General features: G+C 39.1%; 1 protein-coding gene across 4 annotated transcripts in view; it reads left to right on the top strand.

Moving 5' to 3' along the window:
* The first annotated feature begins 380 nt into the window (after positions 1 to 380).
* Positions 381 to 20,322, top strand: part of HECTD1 (HECT domain E3 ubiquitin protein ligase 1) — a 104,638-nt gene continuing 84,696 nt past the window's right edge. For 3 of the 4 annotated variants that reach the window (XM_036736766.1, XM_036736765.1, XM_036736763.1), the window contains exons 1-2: positions 381 to 850; positions 2,404 to 2,563. In XM_036736766.1, the coding sequence (XP_036592661.1) occupies positions 2,424 to 2,563 (140 nt within the window). In that variant the 5' untranslated portion in view covers positions 381 to 850; positions 2,404 to 2,423. Of the gene's footprint in view, positions 851 to 2,301; positions 2,564 to 20,322 lie in introns of all 4 variants that reach the window. The other variant, XM_036736764.1, reaches the window with a different exon arrangement.

Genomic DNA, 20,322 nt, shown 5'->3' with positions numbered 1-20,322 from the left:
TCCAGTGTTTAGCATACTGCTGGTCATATAGCAGGCGTTAAATCAATGTGGATTGATTTTCTTAATGACTTTTCCTCCTCTCTTGTAACCTTTTCTTTTCGCTATACTATCCGCTTGCCGTCCCCCAGCTCTCCCCCTCCCCCATTTTTAAAGAAAAGTGGCCATAGGAACAAATGCGCTCAGAGTGAAACGTTCGGGGAAAGCCTCCGGCCACAGCCCACCTCCTAGGGGGAAACCCGGAGAGACAGGGAAGAAGCCAGAGTGGGCACAATTCCACGCGGGCGGAGACAGCAAACGCAGTACAGCGTCGCCGGGCCGGTTGGCTCTGTGGTTGGCGGACCTAGCCGTGTGCGGGCGGGAGCGAGTCTCCGCAGCGCCCCAGGTGGCCGCCTGTGGGAGTCGCCGCCGCCCGGGTGATTCAGAAGCGGCTCCGCCTCCGCTGGGCTCGGCGAGTCCGGTCGTCGCTCGCTTGGTGGTTTCCTGGCCCCGGTGTCGCTCCTTCCTCCTCCCTCCCGCCCTCCCCCTCGGCCCCTTCCCGGAGCACGATGGACGCGGGCCCCCCCCGCTGCCCCCGTCGTCGTCGCCGCCGCCGCCCCAGCGCGGGCCTCTGAGGAGCGGGGCCCGAGGAGCCGCGTGTCCGCGGGGTGGACGGACCCTGCCGGGGCTGCCGCCGCCTGGGGCTGGTGCGCGCTCGGCCGCTCGCTTCCGCTGTCACCGAGCCCCCCTAAGGAGGAAGAGAAACACGAAGGGCGGGGCTTTTCCTGCGGCGCCTGCCCGGCTCGACCTGCGCGGCCTACGGCTTCCCGCGAACTCGAGGACCGCAGCCGGGCCTGGCTCCGCCCGCGGCCTGGTACGGGGCGGACGGGAGAGGGCGTCCGGGCCGGGGGCCTGCGGCGGCGGGGACGGGCTGGTCGGTCCGGAGCAGAGCGGCTCTGGCTCCCCTGGGTGGGCGGGGAAGCGGAGCTCGGGGAGCCGGGATCAGGTGCCCTGGCCCGGGCCCCGGGGATAGGCAGTGCCGCGGCCGAGGCAGGTAGCCCCCGCCACGACTCTTTGTTTCCCCCTTGCCCCGGAGCCGGCTGCCCAGTCTCTCGGCTCCTGGCCCCAGGGGGAGCCCGCTTGCTCTTGAAAAGGGGCTCATCCCCTCGCCTCCGGCGAGACCGCGACCCTCGGGCCCTGGAGTGGTGGGGCAGCCCCCCGGTCCTGGGGAAACCCCTCCCCCAGCCCTTCCTCGGCCTCCGTCTCCCCTTTTTCTGTTGTTGGGGGTGGGTGGGAGGCTTCTCCATTTTCTCTCCCGAAGTTATTCTCCCTCCTTTCAGAGGACTTGGGACTAAACTTAAAACTGGGGAGACACACATAGGGTCCGAGAAGGACCGAGAGGAGAGAGGCTGGGGGTGGATGGACCGAGACAGAGACAACCGAGACCGAGAGACCGAGAAGAGCGGAGAAGAAGGGGGAGAGGGAGAGGGAGAGGACTGGGATGTCGGGCGCTCTTCAGTGCGCTGCCCGGCTCAGGCTTGCTTCTGGCTTGGACTTGTCTGGGACCAGATGCTGTTAGTCACTGTCCAGGCTGCACAGAGGCACATGTTGTCGGTTTCACCGCCCCAGCCCCCCCCCCCCCCCCCCCCCCGTCAGCTTACTTGGGACCAGAAAAGTCTCCCTGTTGTGTCAGTTACAAAGAACATCTGTAAATAACTTGCTCTGCTGCCCTGCGTGCTGCTCGGTCCTTCATCTTTATCTTTGGCGTGCCCCTGCCCCTCTTTCCTTGTTGGGGGGGGGGAGGAGAGAGGAAAAGAGGAGCGTGGATTAACTATGTTAATGGTTTAACCCATGTTTTTCTATCGACATATTTCTGTCACTTTTACTTTAGTTGTACTTTTTTAACTCCTGAAAACTTCTCCAGAGTCCCTATTCAGGTCCTGCTGTATGGGATTGAACCCCTTTGGAAAAGGTGCTTAAAATACCAACTTAAACTTAAATAATTTTCTGAAAGGTGAGGTGACGTGGGGAAATTGGATCTGATGATCTCTTGCAGAAAAAAAATTCAATGTGCCAGGGCCAAAAAGGAAAGTTGTTTTGCCTTTTGGGCTTGGAGTTCCTGGTAAGAGCAGTAGCTGAATCTGAAGCTTGTTTTACCGTCTTGGACAAAAGAAGCTTTCTGGTTAGGCAGCAACTTCATCAGCTTATGTTCTCTGGCACCACTGGTTTTAATTTAGTATAGTAAGGAAAAAGAGAACTGAATAACCATTAAAGAACGAAATGGTGTATCGTATATAAACTGATAAATCTTTTTTTAATTCCTAGGAGAAGACGTCAAAAATTTGATTGTAGCTGATGTATTTTTGATGCTCGCTGATCTGGCTTGGGCATTTTAAGGACTTTTTTTCCTTTACTTTTTAATTTAAGCAAAGAGGCTTTTAAAAACCATGGCAGATGTGGACCCGGACACGTTGCTGGAATGGCTGCAGATGGGGCAGGGAGATGAAAGGGACATGCAACTGATAGCCCTTGAACAGCTATGTATGCTGCTTTTGATGTCTGACAACGTGGATCGTTGTTTTGAAACGTAAGTCAAGCCCTTCATCATCTTCTGCTGGGGTTTCTGTGATGACATCTGTTTTCAAGCATGTCCTGACTTCAGGTTTTTAGAAATTTGCCCTTGGGTTTTTAAAATAAATTCTTTCCTACCATTTAAAAGTACCTCCAGAATTGTATTCGGTGAAATGATAGCAGTGATGGTAATTGTGATTATGCAATGACTAAATAGGAAATTATCATTTTTAATTGATTCATTTCCAGAGTATGCCATACATCAAAGAGAAAAATATAAATATTTATCTCTTTTTATGTAGCTATTTCTACGCAAATAAAATTGACCAACAATGCTTTAGAGGATAATGACTGTATATTTTTGAGCTTTTTTCCTTTTGTGGGGTCAAAACAGAAATACAGCTTTTAACTTTCAATTTGGAGTGTAAAAATTGGATGGATGATATCTACCAGACATCTAATTTTTGAAATGATGGGACATTTGGAGGTGAGACAAAGTCTTCAACTTGTACTAGTATTCTAGCTTTTTTATCTAGGACATGAATTTGTGCCCAAACTTTGAAAATAAAATTGTATTAGAAATTGTGTTAGATGTGTGGTTTATGGTAACCTGCTTGCTTTTGTTTTGAATTTTTGAATGAATTTCTTTTAAGAATGTAATTTTTACTGATTTATTGCTCAGAAAAGAGGAATTTAGAACCTTTTGAATTCAGGAGTTTCTTTATATTAGTTTCAAGTAAGGACTGGAAAATAGTTGAGATGTTGACTTAGATTTAACATAATTAATTACCTTTAAGTTTCTGTATTGCTATGGGAATAAAGGTAGTATTACACATGCGATAAAGGTGTTTTGTTTGTCTTGATCTTTTGTTTAAAAATACCATTGATAATGCCATTACTATGAAAAACTTTGTAAACCAGAAAAGGTTTCCAAATCCCTTCAGTGACTCACTCATTTGGACAGTATTTAATATAACAAACTTCTAGTACAACAAAAATAAGATACTTCCTGGGAGTTAATTATATTTGGCTTGTCTTAAAGTGATCATTTTGCATATATTTTTTGCTGAAATATGAGGTATTTTTCTTGTGACTTTAAGTATTTGGCATTTTTTATGTGTGAAATGTTTGGCAGACCTTAGCAAATCATTTTACCAGATTTGGTGCCATGTGCTATGTATTCTAATAGTAGCATAGCATTGATTCTCTACTTCATGAAAAATGACATTGATAGCCTTAAAACCTAGGTACAGGTTATAAAAAATCTGGAATAGAATGGGCCAGAGAACCATAATTGATAGCCTTATTTTATGTGGTAGAGTAGATTTCAAATTTTCATATAATATCAAAGATAGCTGTCATCTAACTAAATTTTGTGAACTGCTACTTTTTAAAAATCTAAATTCTCGTAGTCTTTTACTTGACAGTGAATGTGTATTTACTATTAAAATAGTTTTCTGGAACCCTGTCATTTTCCTCCCTGGCCATATCTGTGCAAATAAATGATCCTTGCTTTCTAAAATTTGAAATTAAATTCAACAGACATTAAATGCCTGCTGTTTACAAGGCATAATGGTAGTCACTGAAATTGTTTAAAAATAATTTTATGTACAAAAGTGAGAACACTAAAATCAAATAAACAACATGACTATTTATACTTACAAATAAATGTCTTACTACAGCATGTCCTTAATAGTATAATAGTCACTGGCTTCTAGACTATTCTATTTCTTGTTCATTCACCTTTATGTGTATAAATCTTTTTACAGAGTTGTGGTTAGTGTGTATATTTTTCTTTTGGCCTTATTTTTTTGTTTACCTTACTTTAAGTCTGATTCCTTGTAGTTATAATTTTTAATGGTGTTGTAGTAAATGCATCGTATTCCATTACGTAAATTGCTTTTATTGCTTTTCTTTTTGGGGAGGGGGGCAGGGTCCCAGATCTGTGTTTTCATTGGTGTGGGGGAGTGGTGTCAAACTCAAATAGAAGCGGATACCTAAAAGCCACATATTGACTTAGAAAACCACAAATTAGTGTTATGTGGTATTGTATTTTTATTTATTTTGCTGAACATTTCCCAGTTACATTTTAATCTGATTTGGGCCTCATTTGGGATAGTGTGACACCTCTGGTGTAGGGAAGCCTGGATGAGGAAACTCCCTCTCTCTACCAAGGCATATTGGTTCCCAGTTTTATCTACTGTGTTAGAGAGTTGCTTGGGCCACTGATTTAAATGACTTGTTCATCTCCACCCCACCAAGATTTGTTGGATGCAGGACCTGAACTCAGGCCTTCCTTATTTTGACAAAGGCTCTGTAATTTGTTTCTTGTACTTTGAAGTGACAGTGTTGATTTATATATGTAGTATTTTGACAGTGGATCTTTGTTTTCATGGAAACTTGCTTAGGGTATTTTCCAAAAGTGGAATTGTTGGGCCAAAGATTTGGTGTTTAAAAAAATAGCAGGTATGCGATTCCTGTACTTTTATCTTTTCTGAATTTCCCTATCATTACATGTTTCAGTCTTCGGTCCTTGACCAATTGTTCTGCATATCTAAAAAGGAAAATAGATAGGAAGCAAACCTAGTTTTGAGTAAAAGAAAAATCGCTAGAGAAATGAAAGTATTAAGTGTCTTAATTGTTTGCAAATATGAAGCTTTAGAGCTGTAGAGAATAGTTTTTAATGAAACAAATATTGTTGATTTTTGGAGAATGTGCCTGAATTCTTGGTTTTTTGTGTTTTGGGGTTTTTTTGCATTTGAAAACTAAATATGGTCAAAATATGTTTTTGTTTTGGATGAAGGGCAGTTTTCTATTTTTGTCTGGCTGTGGATTACAATGTGGATTACCATGGCAAAAGAGAAGTCAAGTTAGCTAAGTGAGATTTTAAAATTTCTTTGGTAATTTGAATGGATTTGTGATCTCATCAGTATGGGCCGTCCTTCAATACTGCTCTGTATACCATCCACTTCAGCCTCATCGTGTGTAACTTTTGGCCAAGTCCTTTTATTAATCCTCCACAGGGGGGTATGCGTTATTCCTTACTTGATATTGATAATCAGAAGGGGTTTGAGCAAAGTTACCTCAGTTACTGCTTGTATCAAGTAATCTTGTGTGATATTCATATGTGTAGTAGACCCCTTATTGAAGGAAAGGGCTTTTCAGGCTGTATATAGAATTGTTCTCTTAAGAAGAATAGGTTTTTGTTTTCTTGATACCTTTTAATCAGTTTTGCGTCTATAAATATGTGATCCCCTTATTTGTTAATAAAAATGAAAAGCTCACTGATTTTCCATTTTTAGTGGAATATTAAGATTTCATTTTGCAAACTTGAGATTTCCTTACGAGGGATTAAATTCTTTTTACCACAAAAATGTGAATTTTTCATTTTTATTAAGTGTGGTCAGTCCCATCCTTAGTTGTCAAAGCCAGAAAGTCTGTGGTTTCAGATATTTCTTTATTTGATCTATGTTGTATTGGTCAACAAGCATTATTAACTGCCTATCTTACATTCTTATAATGCTTCACAGTTTATAAAACAAGGTCACCTCTTCTTGTATAATCTTTACAACCTTTTGAGTTGGTCAGAACAGACTGTCATCCCTGTCTTACACAGATGCTGAGACTGATTAGACTGTCATACAGCCCTATTTAAGGGGCAAAACAGAGACGAACCACTTATTGGGAATTGTAGTCTAGATTACTTTTCACTATGTTGTGCTACCTACCACTATATGTGGACTGGTTTGATACTGTGTTTTCTAAAGAATTTATTTGTGAAAGTAGTACTATAACTATATGATGCTTCATGATGTTTGAATAATTTTTTTTTAGAAAGTAGCTCATTTTCTTGTGTTTTGAGTGTAACTACTACAGATCATTAAATCCTGTAAAAGTGTTTGTACATCCTTCTGAAAATAGTGGCATGTTTACATAATTAGACAAAGCCTGTTGGGTTAATATAAATGAAGAAATTGAATTTTCAGATTTAAAAAAGTTGTGTTGTCTGAGAGAGATGAAATGTTTTAAAATCATTCTGATTAGTGGTAATATCTGATTAGAAGAAAGCTCAATCTTTTTAAAAAATGGATTCTGTTGTTGGAAATCAGTGTTAAAGATTACTTTTCTACATATATTTTTGTCTTAAGAGATCCAAATTTCTAAAATAATGAGACATTTCTTAATATTGATTAAACTTGGCCCTTTTGGAAAAAAATTAGAGTGAACTCTTTTGTTTGTGAGGGTCACTAATCTTCATTCTTTCTAGATCATGGTGTAGGTAAGCTGAAGAATCGTACAGATCCTATTGCTTTTGTGGATAAATTAAATTCCTTCACATAGTTTTTTGATGACAAAGCAGGTTTGGGTTAGTGTGGGTTGTCATCTTTTTCTGCTTCCTCCTGTCTGTCCCTTTTGCCCTTTGAAGTTTCAGAAGGAAGTTCATAATTCAGGTTGATTGTGAGCCATTTTTTGTTAGATAGCAAAAGTGAGATTTTATTTTTTGTGAGTGGGAGCATGATTGCTATATATAATAAACTTCTACTTACTGTAGATACTCATTTATCTTAAATAATACTGACTCCCCCCTGTAATTCTTTGAATAGTGGCTAAATTTTAAAAACTTTATATGTTTCTCATTTAGGACAGACTTGAATTGGGGTATGCTTTAAGTAAGAAAAAAATTATAGGTATCCATTTTTTTTTCCACATCACCATCTTTTCCAAATATTTTTATTAGCTCCCCTGCCCAGTAAGCCATTAAGGATAGTGTAGCAACAATCTTGCTGGCAGCTACTGTGGCTGTGTAAAACCAACAACAACCAGCACACAGAGGGCTGCCAACACAGGTTCTTTTGATCTGCTTTACTAAGGAAAGTAACTTAATAATAATCTTTAATCCAACATAGAAATATCATTCACTTAATTTAGGAGGAAAAGCCAGCACCCTGAACTTCAGAGCAAATACAAATATATTACAGACATCAACAGACAGACCTTGTCTGATTCAAATCACAATTCATAGTTAACAGGAAAGCATCAACATCTGGGTTTACAAGCCAGTGAAAAATCCTGTTTAGGGTGTTGTGGGAAAGTTAATCCCTAGTACCACTATATACAAGTCAATGATTCCTGATCCAATCAAAGAAACACAAGTCAGACTCTTGAAGGCACTTGATTAAAGAAGGGCTAAAAGACAAAATTGTAAAAGAAAGTCCCACCTTAATTACTGATATAGGTAGTGTGTATAGTTTGATGAATTTTGATTAAAATTTGATTAAAATCATTTCCCTTAAGAGTCTCAAAGTTCTGAGGGATACTAATTTAGGAATTGTATTAATTTTAGTCAAAATTTTAAAATATTTTTCTATAATATGCTTCATCTTTTTAAAGCATTTTCTTGGATTAGGAAACTAAAATTCTCATAGGTTACTGAGTATAATATTCTGACAGGATGATTTTGAAATTTTTAAGTTTGGGAGTAATATAATATAAAATAAATTTACTAAATTTAAATTGCATAAGCAATCAGTGTTTTGCTCTAAAGGTTTTGCAATTCTTGAGATACAGATGTACTATATTGAGTATATTTAAGAATTAGGATTTTTGCCCTTTTAAACCAGTCATTTTAGATCTAAGCAAATAATAAAATTTGCCCTTCAAATCAGTTTTGCAAAGAATTCTAGGGAATTACCTTTGAACAGTTGACTGTTAGTGTGCATACCCATTAAAGCATTTCAAAGCCAATTATTTAGATTAATCCATTTGGTGGTATATTAAAAAGCAGACATGGAAATTATAAGTTACTCAGTCACCAAGGGACATTAGTAACTGGGGACCAGTAAGATGAGAAAGCGTCAGAATCTCTGCTGCTGTGCTTAGTCTCGATTTTGCCAAGATCATATAGTACTTACAAAGCCACACGTTGAGCTTAGAAGGAACGCATTTTTTCCATATACTAAGAGAGATCCGTTGTAGTTGGGGGTGGGATGGAGAAGAGCATCAGGGTGTTTAATTGAAAAAAAAAACAAACCCAGGGGGATGGTACAACAGTTTAGATACCTTGCTATTGATAACAATTCCTGGATAGTCTAGAGACTGTGTAATCCAGTAAAGTGTATTGTATGTTTATGGTAACATTAGAGTTAGAGTGGAATTGGCTTTTTCCTGGTATGGCATAATTTGACTTTTTTGCTTTGGAAACTTACTTCACAATGATGCTATATATAATTTACGATATAAGTAGGCTTCCTTTGATAGATTTGACTGTCATAATCCTGAATAATTAGCTGTAGAATGAAATTCTCCTTACTGGGCCCTATTTTCCCATTGCTGATTCTTGTAGGAAATGGTTTTTGAAAAATGAGAGCAGAATGAAAAGAGTTTGTAGAGCTTGGAAATGTGAAGTTCTGCAGTCTTTACAGGTAGCCGCCTAAGCGGTGTGAATTTAGGGACATGACTAAAAAATGCGATCTTCTTCCAAATATCCCCCATCCCACTGATCTCAACAACTCTTGTACCGTAAACAGGAAACCCCTCACTAGCATCCCTGATTTAGCCTCTTCTGAATGACTTCCAGAGATAGAGAAACCAGTGCCTCTAAATGTAGCCCATTTTATTGACAGTTCTGATCATTACGATCTATTTTTTACAGCTGGAATAATCTGCCTCTCTGAAGTTGCCATGTATTGCCCTTTTTTTCTTTTTTGGAGCGGGAAGAGGGAGGAGAAGCGTAAGTCTAATCCCTTTTCCGTTGTGGCAGGCTTTCAAATACTCGAAGACAGTTTTTATATCCCCCAGATCTTCTTTAGGTTAAACACACAGAGTTTCTTTACCTGATCTCTATAGGGTGTGATCTTCAATTCTTGTCATTCTCCTCCAGGTGCACTCTAGCTTATTATTGTCCTCCCTAACCAACACTGAACACAGCACTCCAGTGGTGGTCCAACCAAGGTTATCCCCTCATTCTGGATATTAAACCTCTGTTAATGCAGCTTAAGATTATGTCGAGAGATGCTGTGGTACAGTAGATAGAGAGCTGTTCGGTTCCCATTTTCATTATGCTGCCATGTTAATTATTGATAACAATGTTAAGCTTCATAGGACTTCAATTCTTGTGGCATAGTTTGAGTGTTAAAAAAAATTTAAAAAAGGAGGGCATAGGTAGAATAGAGGGTACTGTATTCCTTCCCTTTCGGCAGCAACATCAGCGTGTCCTTTACTTTGCTCCCCTTGGAACCGATGTCTTCACCTTTTACCTTAACGGTGCTTTTGTGGTCTCTCTTTTCTAACCAGCGGTAGGGTTATAGAGAAGTGGGCCTACTGTTTGTTGGTGCCCTTCCTCCATCCGTCTCTTTCTCAACCTCTCTCACGCTCTCTGCAACAGAGACACCCCTTAGCATAGGAAATAGATGTGTTCCTGAAAACTTCGTTAGGTGAAGTTGTTTGCATATCATGACCTTGTTCTTGGTGCACTCATGTGACATGAAATACTTACATCATGGATATAATAGAAAAGTACTGGATTATAGATCGAGAGGTCCGATGAGGAGACTTGAAGTCTATAGAGGTTGTGACTTGTCCAAACTTGTATGATTAATGAATGGCAAAACTAGGATTTGAACTCAGGACCTTTAACTCCAAATGTAGCACTTTTCTCACTGGACCAGGCTGCTTATCTCTTGTCATTTCAGTAAAGTGTGTTTTTTGTGTACACAAATACCTGTACACATGCACACAGATTATATGGATGGAAAAGCCTGGAGTTTTATCTTTCGTCTATACCTTCTTTTCATGCATGTACTGTAGTTCACCAGTATCCAGTCCAGGGATTATTTTTATCTCACTAGTGCTAAATTGAACCAGTCTGGAAGCAGGAAGAGGGCGGAAGAGGGATGGAGAGAACTAGAGTCTGTTATAAATGAACTAAATTTGTTGCCTGTTTTAGAGTGAATGTTTGCTTTGAGTTTGAACCCTTGGGTACAAGGGCTGTCTTCTCAGGTTTGCTACTGCTAATCTGCTTTTTTTTTTTTCATTCTGTTACCTTCCTAAGATTTTTAATGGACTTTGATTTTTTTCTTCCTTTTTCGAAACTTTCTCCACTCATGCAATAATAACAATGGCACATTAAAAAAAAAAAGATGGTCCAAATATGGGATTTTCATTTAGAGTTGTCAAATTTATTTGAAATAAATCACACATTTTTACTTGATCCTGATGCTCGTGAAAATGGCAATTAGGATTTAATTTTGAGAGGGGCTCTGAGAGGCAGCATAGTAACTCCAAAGCTAGCCCATGGATTATTTTGTCAGCACTAACATTGTGACACAGAATCTGTGTCTCCCTAGAGTCTTGAGACAAGATTCTAGTCTTGTTTGTCTCTGTTTTTTGCCTCCACAGAGTAATTCTGACATTAATTGCAGGTTCTGTCTTACAATCTTAGTTTAGTTCTGCATAGATTTCTGTTAATCTTAATCCCCTTTGCTCGATAGGCTGGTGCTAAATATTTGGAATGGTCTTTTCATTCCTACCTTTTCTTTTTGGCCCATTATTTAGATTGTTTCTTATGTGTAAAGGCTATTACTTTCATTTCCACTTTGCAGAATATGAGAATTAAACACTTAATAGGTTAGTACTCTTAAAGTAACTTTAACCTACTAGCTAGTTGGGTTATTGTTTTACTCCAAGTGTAAATAGTATATTTTATTTTTCTCAAAGCATTGTTAAGAACAGACGTATCCAGTGACACTTATTAAAAGATTGTTGTGGTGGTTTCAGTTGTGTCCAGCTCTTGGTGACCCCATTTGCAGCTTTCATGGCAAAGATCCTGGAGTGGTTTGCCATTTCCTTCTCCAGCTCATTTTACAGATGAAGAAACTGAGGCAACCAAAGTTAAGTGAATTGCCCAGGGTTCTACAGCTGTGAAGCGTCTGAGCCTGGATTTGAACTCAGGAGGAGGAGTCTTCCTGACTCCAGGCCCAGTGCTCTATCTACTGTGCCACCTAGATGCCTTATAAAATTTTTTTTAACTTAAAAAAATTACAGCTATTTAAATGCATTTGAAGCAGGAACAAAACCAGTTTTATACACACTTTGAATTGAAATTATGGGGAAGCCTTTTTCATTTTTCCTTTGGATGAAATGTTTAGTCATTTGAAGGGTCTCACCAAGACTGGTGATATTTTGTCTTAATTATTCAGTGGATAGTCTCAAAAGGGTTGTTCCATTTGTCAGTGGGGATGTGACTTTTGGTTATTTTCTGCTTTGTGGTTGGTTGGTAGGTAAATCCGTTTGGGTTTAATGTTGTGGCACAAGGAGTTTGAATGTAAAGAATATATGAATTGGTGATTTCAAAGGTACTAAATTCGAGGGATGGGAATGGAAAGCTGCTTAACAATACAAACATACTAAAATAGGTTTGTAGGTTTGGGTTAGTCCTTCTTGTGAAGGGAAACGTATATTTTTTTCTTCTTATTTGTAGAATGGTTTTGCTTTTTCCAGTGTTTAGGAGGATCAGATTCTATTTTTTTTAAGGTTTTACCTTAAAATACATCCAGATCTTAAGTTCATCTTAAACACAGCCAAAAGTGTGTGACCTTGAGAAAAATTGATAATGAAAAGTTAAGTTGATTAGAAGTGCTTTTTGACACTGAAGTTTTAAAAACGATATCCACAGAAATCTTAGCAGGATTTGTACATTCTAATGAATGTTTTTACCTTGGTAGCCTATATACTTTAGTTCAGTGATGCTAATTTTGTAACTATCTGAAGAAATTGTGTTGCGTGACTTTGGCAGATTCCAGATATTCATCTTTGAGAGCAGTGCTTTCTAAGCTCTTTTGATTGCTCGTCTGTATCAGTAAAAAAAAGAAATTAAGCATATATGCTCTGTATATGTATGTTTATTTATGAATTATGTATTTGTACTATTGTACAATTGTGTACATTTTAAAACAAAATAGAAATTTAAAATGATGAATTAAAGATGAAGTAATGCTTGATCTTAGATAATAGGAAGTCATTAGAGTTTACTGATTAGGGGAGTGATGAGGCTAGATCCACACATAAAGAAAGTTTCTTTGGCATTTGTGTGGAGGATGAATTGAAGAAGATCAAGACTTGAGCCAGGGAGACTAATAAGGAGGCTTTTACTATGGTCCAGTAAATGAGGTAAGAGCCTGAACTATGGTAGTAACTGCTTGAGCAGAGAGAAGGGGCCAGCTGCAGGGGATAATAGAGAGGTAGAATTAACTAGACCTGGCAACTGATTAAATATGTGGGATGACGAAGAATGAATAGTTGAAGATGAGACTGAGGTAATAAATCTAGGGGACTGAATGTGTTGGAGATAATTCCCTGGTGATTGGTTGATCAGGAGAAGTCAAGCCATCTCCCCCACTTTGGAGACTGCTAACATTAAAGGATGGTAAACTTGTTGGGCAATGTTGTATGGAATGAGGATAGTTGCTAGAGATAGCTTTTGAGTTAGAAAGACATGAGTTCAAGAGCAGCCTCTGACATTTATAGGCTGTGTGACCTTGGGCAAGCCATCTAACTTGACCTTTGAATTCATTGGGAAAGTCCTTACCAAGTAAGTGTTCCCCCACACCAATGAAATTACATGTCAGACCGAAAACAAGACGAAATTTGACAAGACAGAATCTGGAGTTTATGGAATTTTTAAGTTGGAAATCGGTTTGCCAGACTGGATTAAGTAGGGTTAATTATGTTACTTAGCATGTGGTATTGCTACTTTTTTTTTTTCGGTAAATGAGGAAGGCAATATCCCTGGGAGCTGTTAGCTAACATACTAATAAAAGTGGCTGACAGGAGTTTGTAAATTTGGGAAGTAATGCTGCAAATAGAAAGTAAATTAGGTGAGATTCTGCCAAGCCCTCTCTGCAGAACTGACTTTTTGTAAGCCACATGCTAGAGATAGGTTTGTGTTTGTCTCTTGAGCATTGAAAAATGAAATCTACAGGTGTTGTATACGATGCATTAGGGCCTTAGATTACTCTCTTACAGTTTCTTCTTTTAAAATAAGAACTGTTAAGTAGCAAATTTGACTCATGATAATTTTACTCCTTGTTTCCACCATTTGTTGAAAATATAAATAGCTATATAATTATAGCTATAGGTTCAAGAAATTTAATACGGAAGGTACTTCAAATGAGATCACACAGGAAGTAGGATGGTTCCCTTTGGCTGCTGTTCTCACACCGACACAGACCAGTCCTTAAATCCCATTGCATCTGTTGTGGTAACCTTTTCTGACCTATTAGTAGCAAGTTACACTAGCTTCTGGTAAAACCGTACCTCTTTTGGCACCGTTCTGTTGGTAGTTCTCACTTGCATTCTTTTTTTACCGCATTCATTTTAAACAGAATTAGACGTTTTTGGCAAGTGGGCATTTGGGACACCTTTATCATCTTCAGAGTTGTCGGGTTGTTTCAAGCCCTTTCAGCAAAGTATTCAGAGCTTATTCCGTTCTGCTCATTAAGCTCCAGGTATAGGAAATCGATCATTTGAAATAGAATAATTATACATAATTTGAAGTTTCCTTTTTAATGTATGAGAGAATTTTAGTTTAATCCACATTGTAATTGCTAAAATGTTTTGTTAGTTATTTTACTATTTATTTTGTCTTTATAACTTTTTTCCTGCTCCTCTTCCAGATTAAATTTTTCCTTTTTATATTCTCCCAGACTTAGAGCTAGAAGACTCAGAGGTAATTTGATCCAGTCTTCTCATTTTACAGATGAAGAAACTAGGGCCAGAGTGGTTACGTGCCTTGCCTAAATTCACGTGTCTGTTGAGCGGCAGGTTCTGAGTCCACAGCCAAAAGTTTTTTTTTCCTTACTGTACCACACTGTGTCAAAGAAAAACAGTTACACAAAAGCATCCAATTAACCTGAGTCTGACAGTGTACGCGTCTATTCTGTACCTGAGTCAGAAGATCAGAGGGTAACAGCAGTCAGCATTTGTGAAGTGCCTGCTCCGGGCCGGGTATGGTGCTAAGCCCTGTTGATGCAAAAAGAGCCCCCAGTCAGATGGGGGAGACAACATGCAAACAAATAGATACAAAGCAGATTATATATAGGAGAAATAGGAAATAATCAAGAGAGGGAAGGAACTAGAATTAAGAGAGGCCTTCCTGTAAAAGGAGGAATTTTACCTGATACTTAAAGGAAGCTAGGGAGTTAAGGAGGAGAAACTGAGGAATGAGTACGTTCCAGGCTTGGGGGACAGCTAGAGAAAATGCCCAAGGCCAAGAGATGGAATGTCTTGTTCCTGATATATTTAGGAGACCAGTGTCACTGGATCTATGAGGGCCTGTTGGGGAGTAAGGTGTAAGAAGATTGGAAAGATAGAAAGGGGCTGTGTCATGAAGGGCTTTGAATAACAGAGGATTTTGTCTTTGATCCTGGAGGCAATAGGGAGCCACTGGAGTTTATTGAGTGGGGTGTGTGTGTGTGTGGGGAGAGAGAGAGAGAGAGAGAGAGAGAGAGAGAGAGAGAGAGAGAGAGAGAGATGGTTTGACCTGTATTTTAGGAAAATTACTTTAGTGGCTAAATAGAAAATGGATTGGAGTGGGGAGAGACTTGAGGTAGACAGACCCATCAACAGGCTGTTAAAGTAATCCAGGCGTGAGGTAAGGAGAGCCTGCACTAGAGTAGTAGTGGTGTCAGAGGAGAGAAGGGATATATTTTAGAGGTATTACACAGGTGAAATCTAGGCCTTGGCAATAGATTGGATATGAAGGGTGAGAGATAGTGAGGAGGTGAGAATGACTTCTAGATTGGGCACCCTAGGGACTAAGTGATTGTATGGTATTGCCCTCCACAGAAATAGAGAAGGTAGGAGAGGAGTTCTTAGGGGGAAAGAGAATGAATTCCATTTTGTGCATATTTAGTTTAAGATAGGTACATTAAAGATGTCTTCTGAACATCCAGTTACAGATGTCTGAAAGGCAGTTGGAGATGGATGCAAGATTGGAGGTCAGCAGAGAGTTTGGGGCAGGCTAGGTGGATTTGAGAATCATCATTATAGAGATAGTAATTAAGTCCAGAGGTGCTGATGAGATAGCCAAGTGGAGTAGTATAGAGGGAGAAGAGAAGAGGGCCCAGGACACAAGGCATGATCTGGAGGAGGATCTAACAAAGGATATAGAGAAGGAATGGTTAGATAGGTAGGAGGAGAACCAGGAGAGAGTGATGTTCCAGAAACCTAGAGAGAAGAGAATATCCAGGAGGAGAGAGTGATCAGCAGTGTTAAAGGTTTCAGAGAGGTTAAGGAGAATGATGATTGAGAAAAATGCCACTGGATTTGACAACTAAGAGATTGATCATTAGTAACTGTGGAGAGAGCAGTTTTGGTGGAAGCTCGATTGTAAAGGGTTAAGGAGAGTATGAGGAGAGAAGGTGGAGGCACCTATCAGGAAGAGCTGGAAGGGACCTTAGAAGTCATCGAATCTAACCTTTCATTTTATAAATGAGAAAACTGAGGCCCAAAGAAGTTAAATGATTTGCCCCGCCATTCAAACTGAGATCTTTATCTGTCCATTACACACACATTATGCTGCCTGTTCCCAACCTTCTGATTAATACAGGCTTGACACATTTTCTGTGTGTGTGTGTCTGTATGTGTGTGTGTGAAATTGGTATTTTCAGCTAGATATATGAAGCACCTTCCCATTCTATCTTATATTTAACTACCTTGTATCTAATCAACTTTGTATTTCTGCTATCTCTACTTTTATATATATTTCTTGTCTTCCCCATTGGAATGGAATGGATGCTTCTTGTGGGCAGGGACTGCTTAATTTTTTGTATTTGTATCCTCAGTGCCTGACACATAGTGGGTACCATGCGCTTCTAACAATATTTGTTATCACACAGTTAGATACTGGCATAACTGGGACAGTGATCTGGGAGTTAGGTCTTGTGCTCTTTCCCTGTAGCATGATGCCCTTGCTTCTGTTATGATTTAGATAATTGAAAGATACTCTAAGTACCCTATAAAGAACACATTGGTTGTTTTCCATTAGATTAAATAGATGACAGACAGTATCATGAAAGGAACATTGGATTTGGAGTTACAACGTGGATTTTCATCTTACAGCTTTTAAGACCTGTTACTTTTGACGCACTCCGGCACTGTCAGGCTATATTTTAAGATCGTTCGGTTTGTGAGCATCTTGATTAAAGTCATGAGTTTAATGTTAAGGGAATTTGCCATTTAATGCCTCTATAAGGAGTAGAATTTATGGTATTTTTTATGTCTTTTGGTTTTCTATAATAATTTCCCAATATTATTCACCAAGTCCATTGAGTCTTCCCCTTTGAAGAAAATAAGCAAAATCCAAGCAACGAAACAGCTACATTTGATAGCTTGTGCAACATTCGTTCCACGTTTTTGTCACCCTTATCTACTTAGAAGGAGGTGTGTTTTATTATTCAGTGTTCACTGAAACCAAGAACAATCATTGCATTTAATCTGTTTTATAGCATTTGTGTTGTTTTCACTTATATTATTGTAGTCATCATACATATTATTCTCAGACTGCCTGGTGCAGTGGAAAGAACCATGAATTTAGTGTTCTACCTACTACCAGTATGACCTTGGGGATGTCATTTGTTGTGTCTGAGCCTTGGTTTCTTTGACTTCAAAATGAGAGGTCCCCTGCAGCTCTCGATCTATGACCCTCCTCTTCTTCATTCTCTTGGGTCATATGTCTTCCCATATTTCTCTAAATTCCTCATATTCCTAACCTCTTATAGCACAGTGATGGTCTTATACAATCATATGCCACAGTTTGTGCAGTGATTTCCCAACATCGGTATCCAATTGGTTTCTAGTCTTTTACTGCCACAAAGATTGATTGTTTTTATGGTACCCTTTGTTCTGGATTGAAGGATGTGAAGGTGAGTGTTTTGGTGGCTTTTTAAAATATAATTCCAAATAGGTTTCTAGAATGGTTGAATAGATTCACAGCTCTGCTAATGGAATGTGTGTGCCTTTCCTTCAACACTACTTTTTTCATCTTTACCAGTTTGCTGGTTGTGAGGTCAAACAGTCATTAAAAACAAACAAGTAATGAGTGGAATTTATTACATACTTGTTAAGATAAGTTTATTGGTATCTTTTTTTTATAGTCTCTAAATTTTTCCCTGCATGCCTCTCTTTTTCCTAGATGCCCATCCTTTATAACAGACTTCTGTTTTTAAAGAAAAAAGAAAAAGAGGATCAGCAAAATTGACCAATAATGTTGAAAAAATTTGACAATAAATACGATGTTCTATACCTGGGAAAACCTCCATCATGCAAAGGAATGGAGGCAGGAAAGACATGTTCCCATATGTCTTCTTTGGGGTCAAACCTGTTCTTTGTAATTTTGCAACTTTTATTTTCGGTTACATTTTGTGGTGGTTCTTTTCATAAACATTGTCATCATTTTGTATATTGTTTTCTTGGCTCTGCTTACTTTTTATCAGTTCTTACGAATCTTTTCATATGTCTCCGTACTCATCATTTTTTCTGTCTCTCCAGTGCTCAGCAGAGGACTCGGCTCATAGTAGTCACTTACTAAATGCTTACTGACTGACTAACGTTTCTCTTTGGGGCCATGCTTATTTTTTAATAATTCTGCAACGTTCATTTTTCCTAGCTTCGTGGTGATTCTGCCATAGTCATTGTGCATGTTGTATTTTGGGCCCTCCTTACTTCGCTCTGCATCCGTCCACGTAGGTTTTTCCAGAAGCTTTTCATAAAGCTTCTTTGTAGTCCTTGTATTCGTTGTTTCTTACAGCATGGTAATATGTTATTACATTCATGTGGGACAGTTTATTTTTAGCTCTTCCCTAATCAGTGTCCATCTACTTGGTTTCTAGGGTGCCACGGAAGTGCAGCTATAAATATTTTAATGTGTATAGGGCCTTTTAAAAAAAAATCACTGATTTCCTTGGTATATATGCCACAGTGCGATGTCTGGGTCAAAGAATAGGGACATTTTAGCCACTTTATTTGCACAATTCCAAATTGCTTTCCAGAAACTAATTCACTGCTCTGTCAGAAATGAATTAGTGTGTCTATCTTTCCACAGTTGCCCTAACATTGACTATTTCCATCTTTTTTCATCTTTGCCAGTTTACCAATTGTAGGTGAGACGTCAGAGCTGTTTTAATTTGTGTTTTTTGTATTAGTGATTTGGAGGGTTTTTTCCCTCATATGATAGTTGTTAGCATTTCTTTAGGGCCTGCTGAAGAAACAATCATCTTTGTGTTGGACCTGTACTCTCCAAGTTACTGGAATGACGGGGGTTGGGTATCCTTAATCTCTTTCTGCACACTTTCCCATCTCTACACCCCATCCTGTGACCTCTCAGCTTCAGAGCCAACATGAGCTCTCTTTCTTTTTCTCCTAAGATGGACGCTGCTCAGTAATTACGTGGCCTATCCTCTTCTTTCTTTAGAATGGGTAATATCTGAGTTTTCAAACTTAGGAATTCTCAAATTTGGTGAGGCAGCCTCTAGGGTTCAGCTTAGGTGAAAAGGCCAGTTTCCTGTATCTTAGTGCTAGAGAATTGAAATTCTTCAGTCTTCTTCACAGGAGCTAAGGGCTAGTGAACATAAGTAGTGCTTTTTTTGTACCACCGACCCCTTTGACTTTCTGAAAAAGCCTAAGGACCCATTTTCAGAAAAATATTTGTATGTGTCTGACATAAAATGTACAGGATTATAAAGGAAACTAATTATATTGAAATACCTTTCAACAGATTAAAAACAAATAGTTTAAAGAGCCCAGATTCTATAAAGCTGCTGACAGTCTGCCCTTTTGGGTAGTGTGTGCAAGCATTTGTCTGCTTTTGTCATATGCTTTTGCAGGAATTTAATGTGCTTTAATGTCAGTGAAAATATCCTACAGGGTTCTCAACCGTAAAAAGACATTTTAGAGTTGGGAAAGCTTACTCTCAGGAACTTATTTCTGACTGATGTCCAGAAAACTGGCTTTGAGTATTCAGGCACTCTTAAAACTCATGTGTTCCTTCCTCAAGCACCTATTTTGGAGGTGGTTTGGGGAAGAAGGCTATGCAAATGATGACAGTGTCCTTCATACTCATTTCCGTCCTCTTTAAAGAATGTAAAACTGTCCTGTTGCTGTATTGCTCTGCCTTGTGGACAGCAAAAGAGTCTCTCTGACTCCCTTATATGGAACATGGAGAGAGGAAGAGGTAATCAGCTTGGAGGCAGATTTCAGTCAGTGAAAAGCAATTGGGAGTTCTCTTTCTCCTCTAAAGGAGGTCTTTAGTGTATATTTTTATTTTCTTCATGGGTGTACGCCCCTTAGGTGCTTCAGACAAAAAGGCTCATCATATTGATTAAAAGCTTATCTAATTGATAAAGGAACTCCCTTGATTAATTCTAATTTTTTTAGTTAATTCTATTCGTGTTGATAATTTCCTTCAAATTTTTTCATTTTGTTGACAATCCATTGTGTATGACATTTTTTCATACTTTTACTTCTTATTGAGTTTATCTTGTTCATTTTTTGTGAGTTTGATTATTCTTTTTCTCTTTTTTAATCAACTTAGTTAATGGTTGATTTCTTTTGTTTGGCAGCTAGGTAGTTCAGCGGACAGAGTGCTGAACCTGGGGTCAAGGAGACCTGAGCTAAAATGTTGTCTCAGACACTTACTAGCCCTTTGACCCTGGGCAAGTCATTGAACCTCTGCTTTAAACCACTCCAGTATCCTTGCCAAGAAAACGCCATGAACAGTGT

This window comes from Trichosurus vulpecula, chromosome 8 (assembly GCF_011100635.1).
Source record: "Trichosurus vulpecula isolate mTriVul1 chromosome 8, mTriVul1.pri, whole genome shotgun sequence".
Lineage (NCBI taxonomy): Eukaryota > Metazoa > Chordata > Mammalia > Diprotodontia > Phalangeridae > Trichosurus > Trichosurus vulpecula.
The sequence above is the reverse complement of the archived record's forward strand: the minus strand, read 5'-3'. Positions and strand labels throughout refer to the sequence as shown.